General features: G+C 35.6%; 2 protein-coding genes across 5 annotated transcripts; both read left to right on the plus strand.

The window, feature by feature from the left end:
• Positions 1-147: 147 nt before the first annotated feature.
• On the plus strand, positions 148-3,572 carry LOC136819122 (swi5-dependent recombination DNA repair protein 1 homolog). The gene is made up of 2 exons (XM_067075292.1): positions 148-423; positions 3,366-3,572. Exons 1-2 carry the CDS (start codon positions 223-225, stop codon positions 3,543-3,545), a joined length of 381 nt encoding a protein of 126 aa, XP_066931393.1. The 5' UTR covers positions 148-222; the 3' UTR covers positions 3,546-3,572.
• Positions 3,573-5,149: 1,577 nt separating this feature from the next.
• On the plus strand, positions 5,150-23,012 carry LOC136819130 (homeobox protein orthopedia B-like). Of its 4 annotated transcripts, XM_067075306.1 has the most exons (6): positions 5,150-5,294; positions 6,015-6,089; positions 10,788-10,926; positions 16,426-16,607; positions 17,215-17,669; positions 21,848-23,012. In XM_067075306.1, the coding sequence occupies exons 4-6, from the start codon at positions 16,583-16,585 to the stop codon at positions 22,385-22,387; spliced, it is 1,020 nt and encodes a 339-aa protein (XP_066931407.1). In that variant the 5' UTR covers positions 5,150-5,294; positions 6,015-6,089; positions 10,788-10,926; positions 16,426-16,582; the 3' UTR covers positions 22,388-23,012. The 4 variants fall into 4 exon arrangements, with proteins under 4 accessions (XP_066931407.1, XP_066931405.1, XP_066931406.1 ...); XM_067075304.1 differs by lacking the exons at positions 5,150-5,294; positions 6,015-6,089; positions 10,788-10,926 and adding an exon at positions 15,697-15,851; XM_067075305.1 differs by lacking the exons at positions 5,150-5,294; positions 6,015-6,089; positions 10,788-10,926 and adding an exon at positions 15,698-15,845.
• The last annotated feature ends 705 nt before the right edge of the window (positions 23,013-23,717 follow it).

The following is a 23,717-nucleotide window of genomic DNA, read 5'->3' on the forward strand; positions in this document are numbered from 1 at the left end:
TATTTTCAATTTCCCTTGAGATTCATTGCGTTGGATGATTTAACGTTTTAGTATAATTTCTATTTATTTAATCGTTTGGCCGTTTGCTCATCTGGCTTATTTACTTTGTGCTAACATGAAATACATTATTTTTCTTTTGACAGATGATTTGAAATATTGAAATGCACAAAAATGAAATAGAATGAGAATTTTGGTAATAAAATCATCTACTAATAAAAACTTATGGAGGGTGACGATGAGAAAAAGAACAAAGGAGTGTCAGAAAAGCCACAGAGTGAAGAATCAGAGGCCTTGAGTGAACGTTTCAACGAAGATGAACAAGTGAAGATCTTGAAGAAAGAAAAAGAAATTTTGAAGAAACAGGTTGAAGAGAAAGAAGAAATGATCAGAAAGTTGAAGATGGTCAAAATGTACAGAAATAAGGTATTTCTCTTTTTTAAACGCTTCTCCAATACTTCCAATTATCGATCATCTACTGAATTCATTCTACTATATTGTTGGAAGTGATTCTGATCGTTTATACAGAAACGTCAATGAGCCTGAAATCTTCTGAACTTGGAGACGATTTGAAGGCTGTCACCTACACCTTAAATGAAAAAAGGCGCCCAAGAGCCCAAGATCAAAAAAATTACGTCATTTTTACAGCTGATTTGTATTCCTCATGACCATCAGCTGACAGTAAAACATGGTCAGTCGGGCCCACAGAGCAATAAATTTTCTTTGGTTCCCCTAAGGTCAAAGCTTCCAAGAACTAGGTTAATATAGTTTCGCTCTCTACGTAAGCGTAGTGGTGTAGTGGTTATCGTGCTTGACTTCTGTCCAGGAAGCTCGAGTTCGATACCCACCGTGGCACTACGATTCACTTGGCAAGTGAATGCTCCTTCGCCCGGGTCAACCCATGCCATGTGAGGGGAATTGGGTACCATAACTCTGATACAAGAGTATGGGTAGATATTTCAGACATTGTGGTGTGCCGTGACACTCAGGAGGTTCTACACCTGCGAGGACATCCGTTCTCCCGTGTAGTTCGAGTGTCGTGGTATACACCATGGCTCGGCAGCTCGCATCTGCAGGGTTGCAATGTCTGCTTGCGCTGTGATTCCTACTCCATCGTGGGTAGGACCCATTCCGATGCATCGGAGGGCATATCTATATTGCTCTCTACAGGTATTATTTTCCGGTTGAAACAATTACATAGTACTATCCCAACTGCCCCTTGAGAAAAGTTGCAATGTAGCGACGAGTTGTTCCAAAGTTTGTTTGTTCCTGTTCCCGAGTTTCATATTTGGAAATAAACAGCTGTGAATATCATGAAAGCAAGTGTGAGTAAAGACAGTATCGTAACTTTCACTTCCTAGAGTTAAAGGGAGTTTATGTTCCCTTCGTCATCGTTACTTGAGAGGCCTGATACCTGATGTGCATGACCGGCTATCATCCGGATGACATTGTATCATGTATGTATGGGTTCCGTCCTACTGTGATGCTAGTCTCATCTTGATGATATTATTAAAAATTGCAGTTGTTGTCGTTGCTTGAGATGCCTTTGTCACTTTTCATGGAAATACAAAATTACAATGTAGACCAAGGAAAATTAAATTTTGGTCGGACAATTTTTTCATTTACCTTCAAAACCAATTCAAATACGAACATGATACCAAGTAAAAGTTGCAGTATATATTTTGAAAAATGAAAAACAGTAGTGTGCATTTTTCGCTTAGATAATTTAAATTACTGCCTTTAGACACTTTTTTATAAGCACAATTTTAAAAGAACAAAAATAAATAATAAAATAATCTAAATATAAAAACATGATGAGCCTGAAAGTGTTGAAAATCGGGCAGAACTAAATTTCGTCTTTTTACAAAAGACAATTAAGGTCACCGTTTCAATCTCAATCTAAAAGTGTGCAGCAACTCACCAGCTCGACGCGATAGTGTGGCGATTTGTCTCGGTTGTTCAGTTCTGTAACTCAGCAGTTCGGTGTGGCGATACGACTCAGAGTTTTGATTTTAACTCTAAACTGACGGTATACAAAGATATTTTATATCATTCGAGGACGGATTTTTCGAACCTTCCTGGAGGTCCTATAAATTAGTCGTTCGTTCGTTCGTTGCGAAATCATAAACCCTCGAATGTGACGAAACCCAATAAAATTTTGCTCACTCAGCTAAAATAACGTAAACTTGACCGTAATGTTGAATCATAGTGGATGATATTTTTTGTCGGAGACTTTTTTAAATGTTGTTTTTTTTACATTACATTTACAAAATTTCAAACTCGTATTGCTCTAGATCTATTCATGGAAACCCTTTGAATTTTTTCTCTAACCGATAGTACTTTTCGAGATGAATCCACTGGAAGAAATTTTTTACAGCATATAATTTTTTACGATGTTCGACCATTGTCGGTGTAATATGTATGTCGACCGAAATTGACAAATGACCCGGTGGTCTACTCTTCAAGCTCTATCAAATGGTGCAATCAGTTAAGAGTCTGAAGGCTAAAATGGATTTGTAAGAGTCTGAAGACGAAAATAGCTTTATTCCCTTCAATGCTCTCTAGAAAACTTTTCCCAGCTTAACTAAAACTGGTTTTAAAGCTCCAAGAAATCAAATACTTAAATTAACTATAGCTTTTACTAAATAAACGCCTATTTTTAACAAAACATACTATTTAAAGAAATTAATGATGACATCGGTCAAAAATACACTAAGAATATCCATCATCATAAAATAAGGAAACAGGACCTCAGAATGTCAATCTTACAATATTTACCTCCAAGCAATGCTCATCAGGGCTTTTTCAAAAATGCCATGATGTAGCTGGAGGAATGCATTAAATTTTGAATTAAGGTTCGGTTTCCTCTTCTACTGTTAACTGCTCAAATAAGTTCTTTCTAACTTGGAGAACACCAAAATTTCATTGCGTTGATAAAGCCACACCCATCGTTAAAATGGAAAAAATAAGGAACTGTTTCTAACGCATATACCCGTTAAATCTTTTAGATAATGGCACGACTATCTTCAGTGCTGCAAATAACGGCCGGTGACCGGTAATTACCAGTCATTTTTAAGCTAATATGTGTGGTTTTTTTTCAGTGAAATTTTGATGATTTCATTATTAGTGCTTTCTGATTGAGTAATCACCGGCCAACTTGAAATTCCTTATTTGCAGCACTGATCTTGAATAGTGAGGATTTCTTAGCAAAGCTAGCTTACTAAAAATGACTTGCTTGCACCTTGATCCCTATCTTATGAAATAAGCGAGCGAAAACAAGAGCTCTCCAATAGGGCGATATCGAATTAGCAAGTGCGCACTGTTAAGAAGAGGAAAGAACTACGCATACTTTGATTTACTTTCTACAGCACAACCTTGAAGAGTTGGACAATCTGATCCACAAATGGCGTGACGTGGCGCAGGAAGCATCACAACAATTATACGATGCTTTCAACGAGCCTAAACCAGAGATGGGTGAATTCTTGAACCAGCTACACATTCAACATGATATGATTGGTTTTGATGCGGATACTGAGTGCTTCAGATGACGCAAGAAAGACGTTTTATAGTCAAATATTTTGCTGACCCAGTAATCCGTTAGGTGACATACCTACAGGAAAACAAAAAAAGGATACGTGGGTAATCCACATCCACTCTCACTTTGCTCTCGATAGGTGGTTTAAAAAGAGAGGAGAGCCCTAATCATCAGCGATTTATTTTTGTATGCGGTTTTGAAAAACCTTTGGACGTTTATGATATTTATACTGTTCAGTTTTGGTTTAAGTTTTGAAAAAGTATTCAAACTTTAATTTCACTGAAAAAACCCTTACATAACAGGCTTCTCATTCATTGTATAGTAGATTTAGAAATGAAGACACCTGACTAAAGAACACATCTCGTCATTATTTTCCTTTTTTAACTACACAAGTCCCAGCAAGGCAACAACAGTTCCTAGAAGGTACCTCTTCGGGGAAAAAATAAATAGAAATCCGTCTACTTTTTACAGGGGGGGGGGGTCAGGATCCAGATACCAAACCCAGGGTCGGGGGGTGGTGTCAATTTTTTTTTCAAATTTCAAAAAGTCAAGTTGGTATCGATACCAAAATGGGGGCGCGGGTCCCCCTTTTTTTGAAAATTAGGGAATCTTTAAGTTAGTATCGATACCAAAATGAGGGAGAGGGTCCCCCTTTTTTCTAGTTTTGCTGAATTTGAAATTGGTATCTGACTTAAAATGTTGTATAATGTTAGTATAAAAACTTATTTGAATCGTTTACACTCTACCCTGATTCCATATAAAAGCATTCTTCATTCTATAATTGAAATTTAATTTTTATTTAACTTTTGCTGCTCTCAATCCTTTCAATCAACCAGAATTCATTCAAAACTAGAGTTGAGCAAACTCAAACTTTTTTAGTCGTGATAAGATTTTTCTGTTCATAACGTTCATCATATAGGCTATGTTACAAAGACTCACAATGAGTTTTTTATCTAGTCTAGTTTATCAACTAGTTTTATGAATTTGATACATTTTGCCAATTTAGTTCAAGAAACTTAATTTACGTTGTGTTAGAATGAGAAAAACTTGTTTTCATTTTCAGGAGTCTAAAGTGTGGTACATAATATAAGTGATTAATAAGGGGAATGTTTTTTGAATAAAAACATCCACAGATTTTGTTTAGCTTCCCTTGTATGCAGTATCCTATGCATATAACTTCTTGCATTTTTACTGATTGCCAGTTTAGGGAGGGGGTGGGTCCCCCTTTTTCAGAAAAATCGAGATTTTCAAGTTCGTATCGATACCAATTTAGGGGTTGTTTGTGTCTACTACTTTCAAATCAGGTTTTTGGGCCCTGGGTTGGTATCCTGGACCCTAACCCCCCTGCTTTCTATTCTTAATGAGCTCCAAGTAGACTGTTACTTAGAAAAAATTTGTAAATTTGAACATAAAATCTTGCTTGAGAGCTTTTTCCGCTTTTGATTGGCCAATTACTCATAAACAGTCGAATTCAAATCTGTTTGTATTGACCAAGCCTGGGAAAGAAATAAGGAAATAAGGAAATTTGAATTGTTTCAAATCTATGACTTACTATATTATTTTTCATTTTCTCAGCAACAAAATAATAGCAATAAATAATAACAAAATAATAAAAATTGCAATTTACCAATCAACTTATGGACCACAAGTTAAAACAGATCATGGTTGGATACTCTGATGAAATCTCCTGTCAACGGTGCACTTTCAAAGATGAGAGAAAATGCTAATGGTGATCCCTAACATGCACTGCTACAATGATGACGTAACTTGTCTTTGTTTTTACTCAATACGCCACATCCAATCAGCTACATAGTGTAAAAGTGACGTAATGTCAAAAGATATTGTAGGGGTGGTGCACATCCTGAATACCTTATTGGCAGTCTTTACGCCGGCCCTTATTACGCCACAGCCCGATTTTGGGCTTACGTCAATCAGGGCCGTAAATAACGCCAAAATTTGTTAGAATGGCTATTTATGCCTCAATTTACATTGAAATATAATTTTTCAGTAGTAAACTGTTGAAAATTCCATTGAATATGACTGATTTTTGAGAAGTTTTAAATATGGAGTAAAACAATGGAAATCTTTTTATCTTCGAATCGCCTACCTAAAATCCTTTAAATAGAGAAAAATGGTCAAAAATTAACGCCACTTTTAAGTAAAATTTGCTAAATCTTGGTCCTTTTTACAACGGCCCTTTTAACGCTGGCCCTCATTACGCCAAGAGCTTAAAATAATACCAATAAGGGCCGGCGTAAAAAAAGCCGATAAGGTTTATCAAAGGAAAAAATTTCAATTAGAAAATTCCAATCAATTTTTTGAGTGAATTCTCCAAATTATCGGTCTTGGATACACATGTTTTTCCAGTCTTCGTGATCAAGAAAATGAATGGTCTTAATGAAAACTACAATTGTCCATCCTCATGAAGTTTTAATGCTAATTTTTTGAGTTTGCAAAGTTTTGTTTTGATTTGATTTTCCAGGTTGAACTCGAGATGCATATTGTCAAACTACCTAAAGAAGCTGAACAACATCTAAAAGTTCTGGATATGAGTCGAGTAAGTGTTTTAAATTACCAATCTCGTATTTGACAATCTCGACAAAAACGTCGGCGGCAAAAAGTAGACCTCAATCAAAATCTTCTTAACTCATTTAGTCTGTACCAACTTCGTTCCGTCTGTCACATTCTGTATTTCAAAATTAAAAGCTTTTTAATTACTTTTACACACTTTGGAAGTCAATTCTAATGGAAACTAATTTTCATTGGTCACACAGGAATTTTAAGAATATAATGTTACAATGATTATCGTAACATGATCTTTGATTCTTTAAATAATAGAAACATTGAGGCATGCTCGAACGAAGTTTCTCTACTATGTCGTTACAGGCTGAATTTCAAAGAAAGGGTGTATATTTTGTTTGAAGAAGTTTTTTTTGAACAGTTCTGCATAAAGAGAGGGTCTGACTTATTATGGTTTACATTTATAAGTACCCATTCCCCGGAAAAAACTTTGGTGCAGCATTAAAACCATCAGATGTGATGCTAGATAAGCTCTTTAAAATCCAATGAGGAATTGATAAATTGCACCAAGCTGTTGTTTGTAAAGGATTTCACTGTAAAATCTGACATTAGCCTGTTACAAAAGAGTGGGGAATAAGGCGAATTAAAATAGGCCCTCAAGAGAAGAAATTTCATATGTTTCATGTTTCACGAAAAAATCATCTGCTACCATCTTTATCTCCCTGTGTGTAAATTGTACACTCCAAAAAGGGTTTCTTTGTTTGAGGGTTTCCAACTCTGTTTGCGTTTGCATTTAAAAGCCTATTAAAAACCTGTTTGAGTTTGTTTGTAGGATTTTACATCTCCACTTCCCTCAAATATTGACCCCTCTCTTGTTCCCAAGGAGGAACTTTTGTTTCATACCTTATTCCCTAAAACTGATATAAAAGGCTTTCAATAAAATCGGGAACGCTACTTTTTATTAAGAAAAATCTGTTTCATTTTTTTCTTTTTTAAGTTTAAAAATTTGTTTTAGCCTCTGGTTGTCAACCGCCTCCTTCTCTCCCAAAAACAGGGTGATAGCCAATCAAAATTGAGGTGCTAAAGGCAGAATAGCTTTTTGCTATAATACTTTCCATAAACTTCATTCGAGCCAAACTGTTAACAAGGTTTTAACTTCACTTTAAACTGAGTTTTAAAAAATCTTTTCGCAATTTATTGGTTAAATATTAAAGTCGCTTTACTACGATGTCCTTTTAACTTCCAAACTGTTGGTTTAGAATTTCATAATTTCGGTATATAGCTTTGAATTATATTATTGAATATATTGAAGCAAATATATTTCGACATTTTACTTTTTTCATGTTTTGATATGGCAAGTATATTTGATATGGAAACTTTGAATTTCACAAAAGAAATGTCCCTTTAAAAATAATACAGGCTTTCTTTTCTTTTGTGGAATAATACCTTTTTGCCATCTTTCAGACAAAAATTTCAAACCATTAGAGTTTCAAATGTTTCGTAATTGAGATACATCTAATTAGAGCATGAGATGAGATGAGAAAAATACATACCGCCTGGTAAATTATGACATGTCTTAAAAACATAGAAATTACAAATTACAATAATTTTTAGAACGCATTATCCGGCAGAAAGTAAACAAACCAATTACTTAACATTAAGGGTAAAGTTATTTTCCTCCTAGCCTACCTACCCTGATTGTTTTTGCCCCTATTTTTGCGAAGAACCTCAATAACTGATTATACATAAAACTAAAAATTAAATTTCCCAAGAAAGGTTTGCTCCATTGCCCTCAAAAATCTTTTAAGAGAAAGTTGTTTTCAAATTTTCATGACATTAGCAAAAATGGATTTTTTTATTCTTCTGATATTTATGTTGACAGTGTAAAATAGTCTGTTTGAAACAAATCGAATCTGAAACTAACAAGGTATTCACTTGGTACAAAATGATAACAAAGAAATTACCCTTGCACCTCACCCGAGTGACATATACGAGGCTCAGTTTTCTCATTTTTTGCTCGATGCTACTTTTCTCACACCCTTGAAGTAATTGAGATGGTTTTATCGAAAGAGCCCTTGCGCAGGGTTGAAGTGAGATTTTCTCATGATTCTCAAGTTCTTTTGTAGCACCTAAAATCAAGTTATTGATTATTAGATTTTATGAACATGAACAGTCTAGGTCTTCTTCTCGTGCTTGCCTTAGAAACGTGGTCAGATAACGCACTGGTTAGATAGAATCATATCACCGAAAACCTTATAAAAACATTATTACTGGTTCTAGATGATATTAGTCTTCTTCTACAGTCAACAAGTTAAGTTCCTTTCAATTAAGCTATTAGTAAAAGTTCTAAATGCGAATAACTTTTGACAGAGGTTGAACTAGACAGCAACTTTGTAATCGTTGAAAGGATAATAGTGAGTGTTGTATCCTAAAGTGATTACCTCATCCCTCTTATGTAAGTGGGCAGTAGTGTAGGCAGTAGTAGATAGAGGGAAAGAATTCAAAATCTTCTGTACTAAAGGTTGACATCTTTAACGTACAAAAAAACTTGAAAGCGACTTCTATGTTTCTTCATGCTAAATGATGAATTAACCTACTGAAAGTTGACTAACTTATCGATTTTTAAAAAAAGGAAGATTTAATTTTAAGTCAAGGGAAATTCAGATGGATAATTTTTTGATTTTCTTTGGAAAATATTTTGACGTTTCTTTTTTTGAAATTTTTAATTTTTAAACCCTGAAATGCTCACAGGAAAAGGAGCAGGTCCCTCTTTTTTTATATATCATTGGTTTCTGAGCAAAATCACTCAGGAGGGTCAAAATCGGAGTTTTTCCGGGTAGCGCAAACCAGGGTTGCTCCTCCCAGGACCTTTGGCTTCCCCACTTGCGATGTCAGGGTCCCGACACAGTACATCGAAATTTAAGACAACCTGATCAAAAAAATTTATGAATATTGGTCATGGTTTTAAAGAGGCCTACGCGAATAAGAAATAAGTATTCGAATCCATGAAAATGATCTTAGCTGTTTAACCACAAGTCATCTTAATCTGTTTTGGAACACAAACAAATAACTCGTAACTCATTTCCTCAACAAAGTCTTACAAAACCCTTTTTGAAAAAGTCATTTAAAGAACGTAAGTCAACTTCTCAAGACATCTTCAAGAGGCTAAAGAACTGAAGAAGTCTGCAATCAGCAAACATAATGGGGGAGTAAACTGTTTTGCCCATCTCTCTACAAAAGTTGGTGAAAATATGAATTTCTGAATTTTAACCTTTGCTTGTGCTCTCACCTCGATAGTTTTTCGGTAGTATATAATGAGATCTTTTTAACAATCTTTTCCTAGCTAGTTGGACATTTGGAAAAGTGCGGATTCTCTTTGACTTTATGAGTTTTAAAGAGCCCTCTTCAAACTGATACTTACATAATAGAGCTCGTTTGCGCAATCAAATATTTCTCAAGCACGCAGGTGTTCCGCACGCGCGCGCGCGACTAAAAAAAAAATTTCAGCAAATATATGAAAGAGCACCTTAAGCTCTTGCATAAAAAGTTAAATTTAGATCTATACTTTTGAGTTTCTCTTATTTGGATGCCGCCCAAGCTAGTGTTTGCTCGATACAGGCTAAATTATTGCTCAACAAGGAAGTACATGACGTCATCAAATCTCGAAAGAAGGAACTGAATGTAAATATTGTCAAATTTCATATCTCTATGTTTTGCGTTCCTCATAAGAAAAAACCGCTCAAAGTGCTTTTTGTAAGAACATACACAGCGTGTTCGGGAAAAATCGAAGAAGAATCTTTATACAAAATGCTAACAACCCGATAACATATGACCAAATTACTTGAATTCCTTTCTCAATAACCTATTAAATTAAGGTAGGATTTAAGAGATTTTAACTGTAATGAATCTGCTTTTTATCCCGGACACACTGTCAGTAAAACAAAAAGTAATTGTTGAATGGGTACTTTTGTATTGTTAAGACAACCTTGGAACCCATCCATGTTACAGAAAGCAGAACTAGCTATATACTAAGAGAAGTTTCCAAGCACTTTGAATATCTGTGTGCACAAATAAGCAGTTCTAATGTAAATAGAACTCGTCTGCTAATTTATCTTCGCTAAAATTCTTATAAAAAATCAGCAGCATCTTCAAACGCTAGCCTTGCTTCCTGTCCGCGAATCTCTCACTTATTTACTGATGACGATATCCTTTATCAGCAAACAAATCGACTTTTTTGACATGCTATTATTAAACTTGGAGGTGTGAATACCGCCCACCCTATACAAATCAATATCGAGTTTGCTTTTTACAATGGCAGGAGCATAATTACTTAAAAATGCTCTTTCTTTTAAAAACTTAAAAACAATCATCGGTTAAAATTTCTTTTTAAAACCCTACCCAGAAAAAACAACAAAAACATCAAAAAATAATTTTTCTCATCGTTAATAAATTTCACGTAAATTCGCATATAAGAGCTACATATTCGAAATGAAAGAGTTGTAAAAACAATAAGAGAGGTACCCTTTGTTGCTAGTTATGATTCGACCAGAATCTATTTTTGCATCCCTTCTATATGACGATACGATGAAGTAATATAAAAACAACACAAAATATGACGAGGTCATGATTTTCTGTCGTACTATGCGAACCGCGCGACACAAAACGGGGTTTTGTTCCCTTCTTTTTCATAGTATTCTCTTACTCCTGATTTGTTTTACTTCTCCTTTCATTGCAGTTGTTCGACATGAAAAGCGAATTGACGAGAATTGATCACTACTTAGCTCCATTTTAACAGACTACCTGGTTTTCCATTCATTCGTTCATTCATTCCTTCAAACGTTAACTTGTTGTCTCGATTGAGAGAAGAGGAAAAGGTAAGCTCTTCTTGACACTTTCATTAACCTTCTCTTTTCTTCAGAAATGTAAGTACTTTTATCGTGAGATTATCTGCTATTTTGAATTAGAGAAGCTCAGGTTTGTTGCAAATGGATTGCTTTGCCAGTATATTGCCAGAAAACGGTTGATTTTATTTCCTGATGATGTTTTAATTATATGTTGCTTTAATTAGTTACTTTCTTCACGTGGCGGGGGGAGGGGGCATATAATAAATTTGTTTTACATCATAATGTTCTTCTTCAATTGCTTACACGAAAAATAGAGTAGCTTTCACTTACACGGGACTTACGCCTAGTCTAATCACGTCAACTAACTTTACCGAAATAAGATTTGATTTTCATTATGGTGCTACCCGCCAACTAATTTTAATTGAAAAGAAGTTTGCGTGGATTAAGTGAGTATTCATGAGTCACAAGCCAATACTCATCTCCCAAGGTGGCGTATTTAGATGGTTTTAAGTCCCCGTGTCTCATAATTCCTAAGTCTTTAACATCATCTTTTTGAGCGGAAACGAGAGGCTGATTTCCTCTATCGGAGTCAGTCTGCCATTAAATATTGAACAAGTAGGAGTCGCTACTATTTCAAATTTCTTTAAGAAATCCCTTTTATTTTTCAAAGTCGATAGACCAAGGAAAATATTTAGAAAAGAAGAAACGTATATAGACGCAATCGAAGATTTTATATTCAAAAAGTTGTATAACTAAGTAATTATAAAATCGTAAAAAAACTGTTCTTCATTGAAGATTTTTTTAACAATAGTTTATTTTCGAAAAGTTAACAGTTGAGATTTTTCATGCCATGTTTCTTACTTTTTGTAAAAAAGAAGTCTTTCTAAACATGAAGTAAAAGAACAATTTTTCATTCTGAAGCTCTGTCCCGCAGATCGAGAAAAGGTGGTCGCACGGTATTTAAAAACAAATTTTATGGCGCTTTTACAAAGGAAGTACTGGATTAAAAAAATCTATAAGAGAGTAAGGAACTCGCAATAGAAGCCGAATGACTCAAATACTTGATGATAGCGAGGCTCACAGTTTAAACTTTCAGAGATCTCAAGTGACACGCGCCTTTCTCAGTGTTCCATTAAAAAGTTGAAGGGTGGTACTTAGTCTCTTGTATGATAATACAACCCTCCTCTGAAATAGTAAAACCACTTTTTTATTGGAACATTTTGAGAATATTTAACCCGTTGTCTTACAAGAGTATACCGGTATTTCTAGGTCAATTGAGAATGTTCAATTTGAATATCCAAATAATTCCCAACGATAATTTTCGATGAACGGTCCGCCACCATTCCATTCATCTTTGAAATTCATCTCTAAATGATAGCTAGCTAGATTTTTCAACAAATTCTTAAAGAGAAAGTTGGGGACACGGCAGAACACCATATAAAAAAACCTGGCCCAAGCTTTCTTCGTTTAGTTTTTTGTCATCCCACTAGAAGAAACAGCAAAGAGCAGAGAAGCCACCTGGTAACACGACTCTTGTTTGAAACCTTGCAATCGAACCAAATTTACGATTACTCATTCGAGGTTAATTTTTCTGCTCGAGCTTTGAACTTCTAATTTTACTGCCTACCGCTGTAATCTTAAAGAAGAAGGTTACAAATAAACATTGCAAAATTCATGAAGAACGTTGAAGGTCGCGCCGGTAATCTCGTAGCTGGAGTGGTAGAAAGCCTCTGTAATGCATGCCTGCAAATATCTTATTTTCATTTCCTAAACCAGCATGATGCAGGATTTTGGAGTTGAAATTGAAAAGACTATTTTTAAAACATGGTATTTTCTTCCTTCCAAAAACCTCTCTTTGTTTACTTGTGGTGCGCAGAAGCGAATAGCAGGGTTAAGAAATAACCAAAACACTCGCAACCAACAAGAAATATGCTGTGAGGATAGAGAAACTAAAGCTTAGGTTTTTTGTGATTTATCTCACTAACACACTGAGATATTGCAATATCTACTGCTCATACAAACTCTCAGAACTCTTTTTCCTTTTCATCGATGTCGACATAAAGGCCAATCAAAGCTACCCTATTACTTTATATAAACGCTCTTTCCATTTCCGCAGCACGATGCTTAAAAAAGTCCTTTGCTGCTTTATGTTTTTTCATCTTCGTTTATCAGACTGAAAGACAGACAAAAATCTTCCTTGTTTGGATAGACTGCAAACATTGCTAGAGTGTTACAGTAACATTGTTATTCAAGATGTTTCATTGAAAGTGAAAACTTTCCGGCGCTCGTTTCGACCATCAATAGCCAGTGCTTCAGGGTTTCAAAAGTATGATTAACCTGCGGAGTCACTTTTTGAAGATCATTTCATTTCATTTCTTCATTTTCTAATTACTCTTTAAATTTGTAGTGTTGTCATAAAATTTCTCCCTGAGAATGACGGTTCCAAACATTAGTATTTTTTAGAATTCAGAGGAACTGAAAATGACAGACAAACTGATATACCCATCGCTCTTTGATTCTTTAACCGAACAGGGACTTTCAGGAGCAACGCAGTGAGACAGGAGTGTTTAGAGGTTGTGCATTGTAGCCTACCAAATTTTAATCTCTGAAAGGATCTTGATTACTCCGCGCATGCCACTTCTACACTTTTAAGGGAGTCTGCTCAAGTTGACGGACCACTTTGCTTCTTTTTCTTTCAAATTTAAGTGCCAGTAATTGGCTAAAGCAAAACAAAGGCACCAATACAAACGTCAATCATAAACATTAGAACCCAGTCGCTTTCGCTTTCTTTCCTGCTGATCAACCCGGTCATATCATCACATTCGCCACAACCCTTTTAGTAATAGAGCACGGCATGCGCAGAATGGATGATATCTTATGAGATTAAGTTAATTTTGCTTCATTTCGAGAAATATTCCAAAAGAAGTCGCGCTACGTCCTAAAACGGTTTTAACCAAAATATGATCTCAAGTGACGTCATCTTTTGTTCTGCACCAATTGTTAATTTGTATGCAAACATTTGCAAAACTTGTTTTAATCTGTTTGTCAACATGCACGTTTTGTTTTGTGTTTTATGGGAAGCGATCCTTTCAAGCGTGTTCAGCAGACATGAACCCTCTCACAAAGTAAACAGGGAAATTCAATCCCACTTCTTTCGACGAAAAATGATTTTTCTTTAAGAACCACGAAAAAGTGCGTGCTGTAGGCAAAGATTTATATAATACTGTGAAATGTATTGAGTATTAAGTCGATTAGGGCTAAATGACGATAACTGGGCTTTGGTTAAATTTCATGCTTGATTCGAATTATTATTATCATTTTATGATTTATCTTTACATTCGAAACTACAAATTCTTACAATTACAATTCTTGTGCTTATAAACGCGCTTTTTCTATCATCATATCATCCTCTTCTCGTTTTACTTTCCTCTTCTTTCCACCAACACCTTGCATCGCTTATTGTTGACTTGCACGATACATGGCGAGAATGACAAAGCATGCAATGCCTCGTATCTCCATGGCAATCTTCATTAACATTTTTGCGATGTCAGTCTCTTTGCATGCTTATTATCAATAAGAGTTACGCGAACTTGTCGCTTAGTAACCAATGCATTTACTTTCATAATGGCAGTAAAGCCATTAGAAAGAGTTTCAACAGCAGGAGACAATCAGCTATGGCCAGAAGACTTCTTCGGGGAACGCGCGAAGCTCGCGGTTCGCCACAGGGAGAAGAACTGACACCAAACACACCGGCCAGGATCAAATCTGCAATTTCCGGTGTATCCTTATTATGAAAAAAAGTATGGGTAAAATAATTACACGAGGGGAGCGAGCACGAAATTTATAGCGATATTTTTCAAAAAGCAAAATGGCGTCGAAATAAGAGATCGTGGCGTGCACCCACTCTACAGAGTTTCACTGGAAATATGGATGCTCATATATTGAACGTAAAGTCAAATAGTGATTGCCTCCCTTACACCTTCTTAAATGAAGATTTCTTTCATATGGTACTTAAAAGCATGGGCCCCATCAACGGGGGGGGCGGGGGTCCATACCCCTCCCCCCCCCACTTTTGGTAGACCATGTCATATGTTTTTAAGAGTTACTATTTTAAGCTGGTTTGAGACCAAATCAAACCACAAAAACTATTATTCTCCCCAATTAGATATCGTTTTAAGGTTCTTTGAGGGTGTAAAAAGTGAAAAAATTTTCTTCGTCGCCTAACCATGGTGGGCGACATTTATTCCAAAATGTTGGCCCCCTCACTTAAAATGGCTCGCCGGGGCTCATGAAAAGGGTAACTTTGGGTACACTATTTCGCTTCTCTTTAAAAGTCTCATTTCAATGAAGATTGAACTGGAAAAGAACGAGGATGATAAGGTAGAGCTAGCAAGGGTAACTTCCTCACGCTCGCGTTGCTGTACTAAGATTGCAAAATGTGAAATGATCAGTTCATTGGGAGTCTTCTTTGAAATTCCATTATTCGAACCTTTATCAGTGTACTCTATGCAGGGCAAATAGCTCTATCATAATATCCGACGGAAAACATTTGAAATGATAAGATTTAGAAATGGACGGATAAATATAAAGCCAATGTCAGTCTTGGGGTTGTATTATCAACTTTAAAACTGAAGTGATATCAGGCTTTTCATTGTCTTTTACCTTTCAAAGGGGGTTCATGATTGGTCCTTCAGTTTGATTGGCTCAAGCTTTATCACGTGACTAACATGAACGAATCATTTTGAATTCTGATTTCAATGAGAAAGGAGAAAGTAGATTTCTGCCTTCCAGCTCTTTATAAAGGGAGAAAGAAATGGCAAGAATAAGTTAATTTGTCTATTGTATTCTTGTCGAGAAGAGCGATCATTTTTGTGATAAGAGAAGGTTATTGGGATCCTGATTTGAAGTTGTTTAACAATCCTAATCTACATGCCTGCTTATAAGAATAAGTACATGTATATTAAATTTTATTTATTTTTGTGTTTACAGTATTAATTTGTTTTTAATTTACGCCTGAACCTTTTAGTTTTCCTCTCCTGTCAGGTTTTTTGGTTCTTATGGGTTCTATTTTTCGATTTTGCTGAATTAATTTCAATCCATAGAGTTTTTTCATTAAATAAAAGCTTCGACATTCTACAGTTTACTTGTCTTAGTAGAGAGGGTGACATTTTCAAATAGGGTGGGGACTTCAATTTCTAACTTGAATTACATAGATGAATTTCTACTTTGCTTCTTTTTCTCTTTTGTTAGTTCTTCACAATGTATTCTCTTCTTTGTTTTCATGGACTACACGGGGAAAATCTGTACTTCCCATTCGCTAGTTCTTTAAAGCTATTCTCCCCTTATTCTTTCGTGATTCTTCTTTGAAAACAAAAACAAAGAAGAAAATTCTAAAGACACAAGGAAGTGAAAAGATAGAAATGAAAAGATTTTTATAAAAAGCCAATGTATTCATTGTGGAATTTTTAATATCTGTGAGGTTTCGGCCGAAATGTCATCCCATTCTAATTTGGTTTTCTTCTCACCTAGGGAGCAGCAACACACAGGAGGTGTTTCCAACCATCATTCTGTGGTCACTTCTTCAAACGAAGACTTAGATCATCATTTTAAAGTCAACAGTATCATCGAGAACCTACACGCAGCCTGCGATCGTGCAAGTAGAGTGGAAAGCGCACAGTCTAGCGCAATGATTTCTCTTCTTCCTCCCCCAGGTATGTTTTACTGTAATTATTTTTTCGTGATTTCTCCAAATTATTGTTTTGTATCATTCATTAGTTGATTTCTAGTTGCTTTACCGTTCTCTATTTCTTCCCTTGAATGTCAAAGAATTTTCACTTTTTATCTTTTTTTAAAAGGAAGAAGCAAATTAAGGACTAATTTGCGCCTAATTACGGATTGATTAGTTAGTGATAAATGAAAATTCATTTATAGTTTCTTACTATTTTTTTACTACTTAATTTTTTCTCGGTTCTTGAAGAGAATTTTTTGAATTGCTAATAAATTATTTTTCAATTTTTGTGTTCGAAATGAATTTTATTCGGAACTTTTATTTTTTAAATATTTTGATCATTCATTTTGGCTGCGTAGTCATTGAAATTAATCTTAATTTTCTTCAATTAATTTTGAATTTTAATTTGCGCTTCGCTTTTTAATCTAGCGTACGAAATAGACGCTGATTTTGCAATAGACACGCGAGCAACAATATTTTAGAAATCAAAAAAGAAAGTGCAAAAAATTTGGCCTAACTTTTTTTGAAAATGAAATTAATTCTTTAATAATCGAAATAATCCTAGCTTAAAAAATTCTATTCGTCAATAGATCAACACCTCATCGCGCCACCTAACCCTCAACAATCATTCGACGATCTTCTTTCCAACGTGCAATCGAACCATCATCAGCCGTTCCAATCGCAAGTCGATCATGTCTTAGCCCAATTCCCGCCGGACACTTTTAAAAACGCACAGCTTCACTCCATGACGTTCGGTGGAAGTGGTCCGACCGGTGATCAAACGGACGCGGACTTGAACAACAACCATCCGGGAATGAATAATCGCCCGATCATGAACAACAACAATCAAACTAAACTCACCGACGATGAAGACGATTCTAGTGATGATATGGACCGCCCTTCAAAACAGAAACGCCATCGCACCCGTTTTTCACCCGCCCAACTGAACGAGCTTGAGCGTTATTTCAGTAAAACACATTACCCGGACATCTTCGTGCGCGAGGAGTTGGCGATGCGCATTGGACTGACCGAATCGAGAGTTCAAGTAAGTTGTTTTCTTTTTACATTACAAATCTGTTTCAATTTCCTCATCATTACTTGCTTTAAATCCACTTTTTGTCGTGTGCAACGCATGATAAAATCAAAAACTTTAAATATATTTTACAATTATAAACCCTTGATGAAAATTCCCTCAGAAACTGGAATAAGTCGAATCACTTATAACACAACATATTGCAATCGCTTCACCTAAACTTTTGCTGGTAGTTTTTCACCACCTTCACACTCTCCTGGAAGCGTTTTTCCATTTCTACAGGTATTTGTTGAAGGTGATGTTTCCTCCAGATTTATAGCCTTTTTCTTGTGCTAATTTATGTTTAATTTAACGATTAAATTAACGAGAGGTAATGAATACTAATCGGTGATAATTAAATATCTGCTGATTAATTAGTTTAATGCAGATAATTTATTGAATTTACACTTTGTTTGCAAACAAGAAGAAATGAGGGCTTTTAAGAAAGAAGGGAAGACGGGTTTTAATTTCTCGATCTTGTTTCTAAGGTAAAATTACTTGGTAAAATCTTGGAATTCAACTGTTTCCAAAAAAAATAGAGAGTTTAGACATGAAAGGTTTTGCGATTTTTGAAAAACATTTCTAATGAAACTGTGTGAAAAGTTCTTCCGAAAAAACGTTGAGGCGGTTTCAGTTTTTTGTTCTTCCTTACAGTCTATTAAACTCTCGTTTTCATGAGTTTTGAAAGGGCTTTCAAGCAAGGATGTTAAGTTAAACGCACTGCTGAAAGTTTATTTGTAGGAACGGTCCGCAAAGCGGCTCATTAGTACACTCATTCGATAAGAAAATCTTTTTTTGATTTTATGTTGAAAAAGTGAGTTAGATATACCTTACTAATTGAACCAAACCTTTTTCATAAATCTCCAAAAAGAAGATACATTTTATCAATTCTTCGTAGCAGGATAATAAAGAAGAGTCTAACGAGGAGGTGTTAACCGCGTTGTCAAAAGCACTATTTGTGCCCCCTAAACCTCTTGCCCAACAGGTGGAACTCAATCCTGTTACTTAAAACGTCCTCTAACCAACCCTCTAAATAGTGCGCTAAACGGTTTTGTCTAATTAATATACCCTCGAGATTCCCTCTTTATATAGTTGGGGCCCTAGGATTATCTGCACCTAGTCTATAGTATTTGTAACTTGCCATTGATTTGACGGAGTATGCAAATCAGAAAAACAATGGTCCTTCTTTTTGGGCTTCAAATTAGACATCTTTTGCTTCAGTATATGTTCCTTTGTGCTCTAGTCCTTCTCAAATTTGCTCCTTCTTTGTACTTTCATTATGACTTTTGACGTCGTCATTTTCCATCCATTACCACTTTTTAGCGCCCTAGCTTAACTGGACTTTTTCCTCTAAAACCTTTGAATTGTTATTTTTCAATTTGAGATATTTGAAGTCTGCTTGAAGATATAAACTGGTTTAAGATGTTTTTGAATTGCCCAGGTTTTCTTCTTCTCTGTGTGACAGCAAAAATGTTTGCTCAAATGAACAGATTTTTTTGTATGTTGTTTTTGCATTAAAAAGTAATTTTCCTTGATAAAACTGAGAGGGTTGATTTTTGGGGAGAACACAGCCTTCTTATATGTCTCTAAGGAACTGAAACCTGTTCACTTTTCATTCTTCATTTAAAAGCTTTTTCCTGTCAGAAAGTCGTATTGTTTTGTTAAAGTCACACAGAAAACAATAAATCTCGGCTGTTCTCTTCTCTTTCTGCCTGAAAGAAAATTGGGGAGAAATTTAGGTCTCACTCTCATTTATTTACTATCTGATATTTGATGTGAAAACTAAAGAAAATCCTTAGAGTAAAACCAAACACTCTTGTGTTAAAGTAGAGTGTTAAACCAATAACCCAAAGCCCTAAGACAGATGCCTAACTTTGACCAATCAGAATTTTTTGAATATATAAATCCTCGCAAAATTTATAACATCTGTGGGTAACGAATTTGCCGTATGGATCGTCTTCCGTGTTTATCTTCTATTTCCTTAAGACAAGAAGGGTATTAGGTCTCCTATATATGAAGCCTCCGATTTTTGATAGCTTCCCTTTGTTACATTAATACTATGTTGCGAACAGATTTTGATTTACGAAACATAGATTAGGCGATAAGGTGAAGTCGATGATAACACACTGCGATCAGAGAGTGTTGAGGGATTACAGAATTATTGAATAGCCCTGGGAAAGTACAGTCTGGTGTTCTGGACATGTTTGTAATGAAAAGCTATGATTAAAATCCCGATTATTTTGAAAGACAAACATTACTTTAGAAAGTTGGAAAAAGGAAAAATAATGTATTGAAATATCATGATGAAAAATGAAAATTTTATGATACTTCTTTTTTTTGAGCTTTTGAGGAAACAGATTTATTATAAATAGAAAAAATAACATGCTTGTGACATTCGCCTGCGAAAACGATGAACCCTTATTTTTACGATTCTTTTTCAAAAGTTGGTAAATAATCCTCTTGCCCACACTTTTCCGAAGCTCTCGAATTTTGCGTCACACTCTGGCAACTAAGAAGGGTACTTAAAAGCGAGGCGTTTGGATATAACCAGCTTGCAAGAGTTAAGCGGCTTCTATACTTTTACCCTGATAATCGATGCACTCACGGAGGGGGGAGACTCGGGTTATCCAAATCGAAAGTTGCACCATTTAAAACTATCAAATTGTTTGTTATTAATTTCTAATACTTTGTTGACAGTCAAGGTTATCATTTTGCTATAATGAGATCAAAAAGTAGATGGAATGGATTGAAAGATCCATCATCCTACCGATCAAAGAGATAATCATGCAGCGACAATCGATATAAGCTCCTTTGTGACATGTTAATATGTGCCTTTGAATGTTATTGTATCAGGGACATTAATACTTCTCTGGTACAATTACATCAGAAACTTCATATTTTGATATTTTGAAAAACAAATATCGAACTATTTGATGCAGGTTAGCGGGTGACACCTAAGTGATCAGCATTGGGAAAAATTCTCAAAGAATCTCATTTTATGATTGCATAATATTCCAAAGTGCTCGATATTTGTCTAGCCTGTGTTTTTTATATATTTTGAATACGACTCTTCCAAAAGTAGATTGGCATTTTTGTTGAATATCTGCCAAGCTCGTTAACGGTACCATCAAACAAACGAAATTTGAGATTATTTTTTTTTCATAAAAACATCCCATAAATCTTTTTTATTAGAATACTTTAGTACATAGCACAGATTTCTTTTGGAAGATGGAGAAAGAAAAGGGCGTTGCCCGTTTATATAATTGTGAAATTTATTGACTGATTTCATAGTGCAAAATTATTTAAATGAAACTCAATATTTTCGACGGGTGAAATCTTAAATCTTTGCTGAGAGTGTTGACAATATTGCTTTGCTTATAGCATATTGTTGTAATACAATCGTCAAATGATGTTTGAAAACAAATCGTTTCAACAAACTCTGTGGATTACATTTCATTTACGCGTTTTCTGTATTTATATTCACGTGGGCTTCACCTGGAACCTTGCTCCGTGGGAATATGCCTCTTTCCGATCTCTTTAACATTCGATGAAAATGACCCTCAATATAAGTGATGAGTTGGCTTCTGCGTTCAGAAATCTTTAAATATAAATGTAAACTTTTAATAATCATAATTTGTTTTCGTCTGCAATTTAATTTGGTCCATTAAAATTATTTCAATTTCAATTTGTAAAAACAGTAGGTTTTTAGGTCTAATAAAAGTGGCAAAGATATGTAATTAATTTCCAGACGAAAAACAGCAAAATATGCAAAAAATGATGGAGCTAATGAGTGAAGCAGATTTAGTTTTTTCCCATTGATAATTTTTCTCAAACTTTGTTAATGATTTTCACAGACACATAATTCTCACAAAGGGAAGTGCAATATTTGTAAGATCAAATAACCACCGCTGAAGGATAAGTTTAATGAGATTATCTAGATAAGTTCTATATGTTTTGTTAAACTTTTTCTTTTGAACACTGGATTTGAGTTTTCCCTACATCCCATTTACGTCAATTTTTGTTCACTCGAAGCCAACGGAAGAAATGTCGTATTTCCATTCCTCCTTCCTCGCGATAGCAATATTTTCAACATCCAGCCTGCACGAACATCCAGCCTGCACGAACTCACCAACTTTTTTTTCTATTGACAGGTTTGGTTTCAAAACCGTCGTGCCAAATGGAAGAAACGAAAGAAGACCATGTCTTTATTTCACCACAACAACGGCCTCTTCCCTTCCTACTTCAATCAGAACCTTCAACCACGCGAGTCGTCTTGCTACCACAACGAACCTCCTCATATCTGGCCTTCTGCGTCACCCACTAACTTTCCATCCGTCACACCGACTCAAACTTCCGGAGCCCCTCCACCTCACGTCACAAGCGGCGCAGGTACCCCTTCCACACAGTTCCCTTACAGTCAACTTCCGCCGGGCTCATACCCTATCGATCGTAGCCCAGTTACTTCTCAAGGGGGCTATGGTCTGAATGGTAGTGCTGATTGTTCTCGAGATCTTGACTACAGCGTGTCATCGGCTGGCTCGCCCACAGGGGGAACGCAATATAACACACAACCGACAACTTCTGACCATTCTGATCATTGGCAGAATACGAACAGCAGCACCAGTGTTCTCGATAACAGGCGAAAGGGAACTGTGGTTGAACATAAAAGTAGTGCGCCACCTTACAGGTAGAGAAACTTTGAAGCCCTGAATGCTGTAAGTAAAACTGGACGGACGACATAACGCCGACACCAGTGACGTTTTTTGTTGTACACCATGGCAATAAAGAAGTATGAACACTTCGCCCAATGAACTATGAATAGTGGACGGCAAGCATCAAAAGGAGCAATTTTATTACATTTAGTGTATAGAAATCTATTTTCACTTTTTGTTACGCGTTCTCGCTCTAGCAAAGGTCCCTGATAGAGTAACTCTACAAGTTCTCGACTTTCTAGTTCACGTTTGAATAAGCGAAAGTAAACCACACCCTATTAAGGGAAAGAAGGGACTTGACGAGGCGATTACTTTAGAACTTTCTTTTATTTTAAGGCAATTTCATTGTGTTTTGTTAAGAAATTTTTAGGCCGAATATTTTAATTTATTTATTATTACCTGTGTTTATTTTTCTATAGTTTTGTTCTGTTTGTTTGAAAGTAAATATCATGTAAATAATTTTTCATAAATTGTAAACTCCTATCCCTCATATTACCCGAATTTATTTAATTTTACGGAAAAGCAAAATAATGTAGAATATTATTGAACATAATTGAATTTTATTGACTTATGTTTTAAGAGAAAAGATGAGTTTTAAAATTAATCCTTCTTTATTTTGTTTCGGTCGTCTTTTTGAGATCTAACGCTGATGAATTTTCGACCTCTCTTATAGATGAAATGAAACCTTTAGATTTACGTCGCTTTTGGGATGGCGGATTAAACCTGGCACTTTGTTTTCAATCTGGTGTTTGTGTGAAAATCACACGGGTAGCTTTCAGATTATCTGATATTCTTATGGCGGATTTGCGGCCGCCCACGCTAAGGCTTTGAAGGAGCGGGCCAATTTCCCATCGGAGGAGAATGATGGTCGGTCTTTGATGTGCCACATCCCCAATCGGGGCTGTAAACCTGAAATTATTTCTGTTGGATCCGAAAACGAGGACTGAGGTCCAGGCCTCCGGCTGCAAAATCCTTGACGCGGTCCTGCAAAATTCCGTAATCAAAACCTTCTAGATATTGAAAATTTTCCCGACCTTCAGAGCTTTAGCGTGTTGGGTGGAAATTTCTGGATCTGGGAAATAGATAACGCTTTCAGATGAGATGGGAAATAAGTGATTCACTTCGCATCCAAAACTTACCTCTTCGGGGCTTTAAACTCAATGCCTACGATCATATACACCGTTAGTTTGTTATTCTAAAAAGAATTGAAGGGGCCTGTAACACGATCATCCAGTCTTACTTACTTGGTAACACAAGCCTAAGGCTGACATAAACTATAAGTAACATTTTCTACTACAAAATTTCTTCG

This window comes from Clytia hemisphaerica, unplaced genomic scaffold (assembly GCF_902728285.1).
Source record: "Clytia hemisphaerica strain Z4C2 unplaced genomic scaffold, Clytia hemisphaerica genome assembly, whole genome shotgun sequence".
NCBI lineage: Eukaryota > Metazoa > Cnidaria > Hydrozoa > Leptothecata > Clytiidae > Clytia > Clytia hemisphaerica.

Bases quoted from the DNA above. Each gene is read 5' to 3' on its own strand.
- LOC136819122 (XM_067075292.1), top strand. From the start codon at position 223: ATGGAGGGTGACGATGAGAAAAAGAACAAAGGAGTGTCAGAAAAGCCA. The intron at 424-3,365 runs GTATTTCTCTTT...TACTTTCTACAG, and splicing joins TCAAAATGTACAGAAATAAG to CACAACCTTGAAGAGTTGGA.
- LOC136819130 (XM_067075303.1), top strand. From the start codon at position 16,388: ATGTCATCCCATTCTAATTTGGTTTTCTTCTCACCTAGGGAGCAGCAA. The intron at 16,608-17,214 runs GTATGTTTTACT...ATTCGTCAATAG, and splicing joins TTCTCTTCTTCCTCCCCCAG to ATCAACACCTCATCGCGCCA. The intron at 17,670-21,847 runs GTAAGTTGTTTT...TTCTATTGACAG, and splicing joins TGACCGAATCGAGAGTTCAA to GTTTGGTTTCAAAACCGTCG.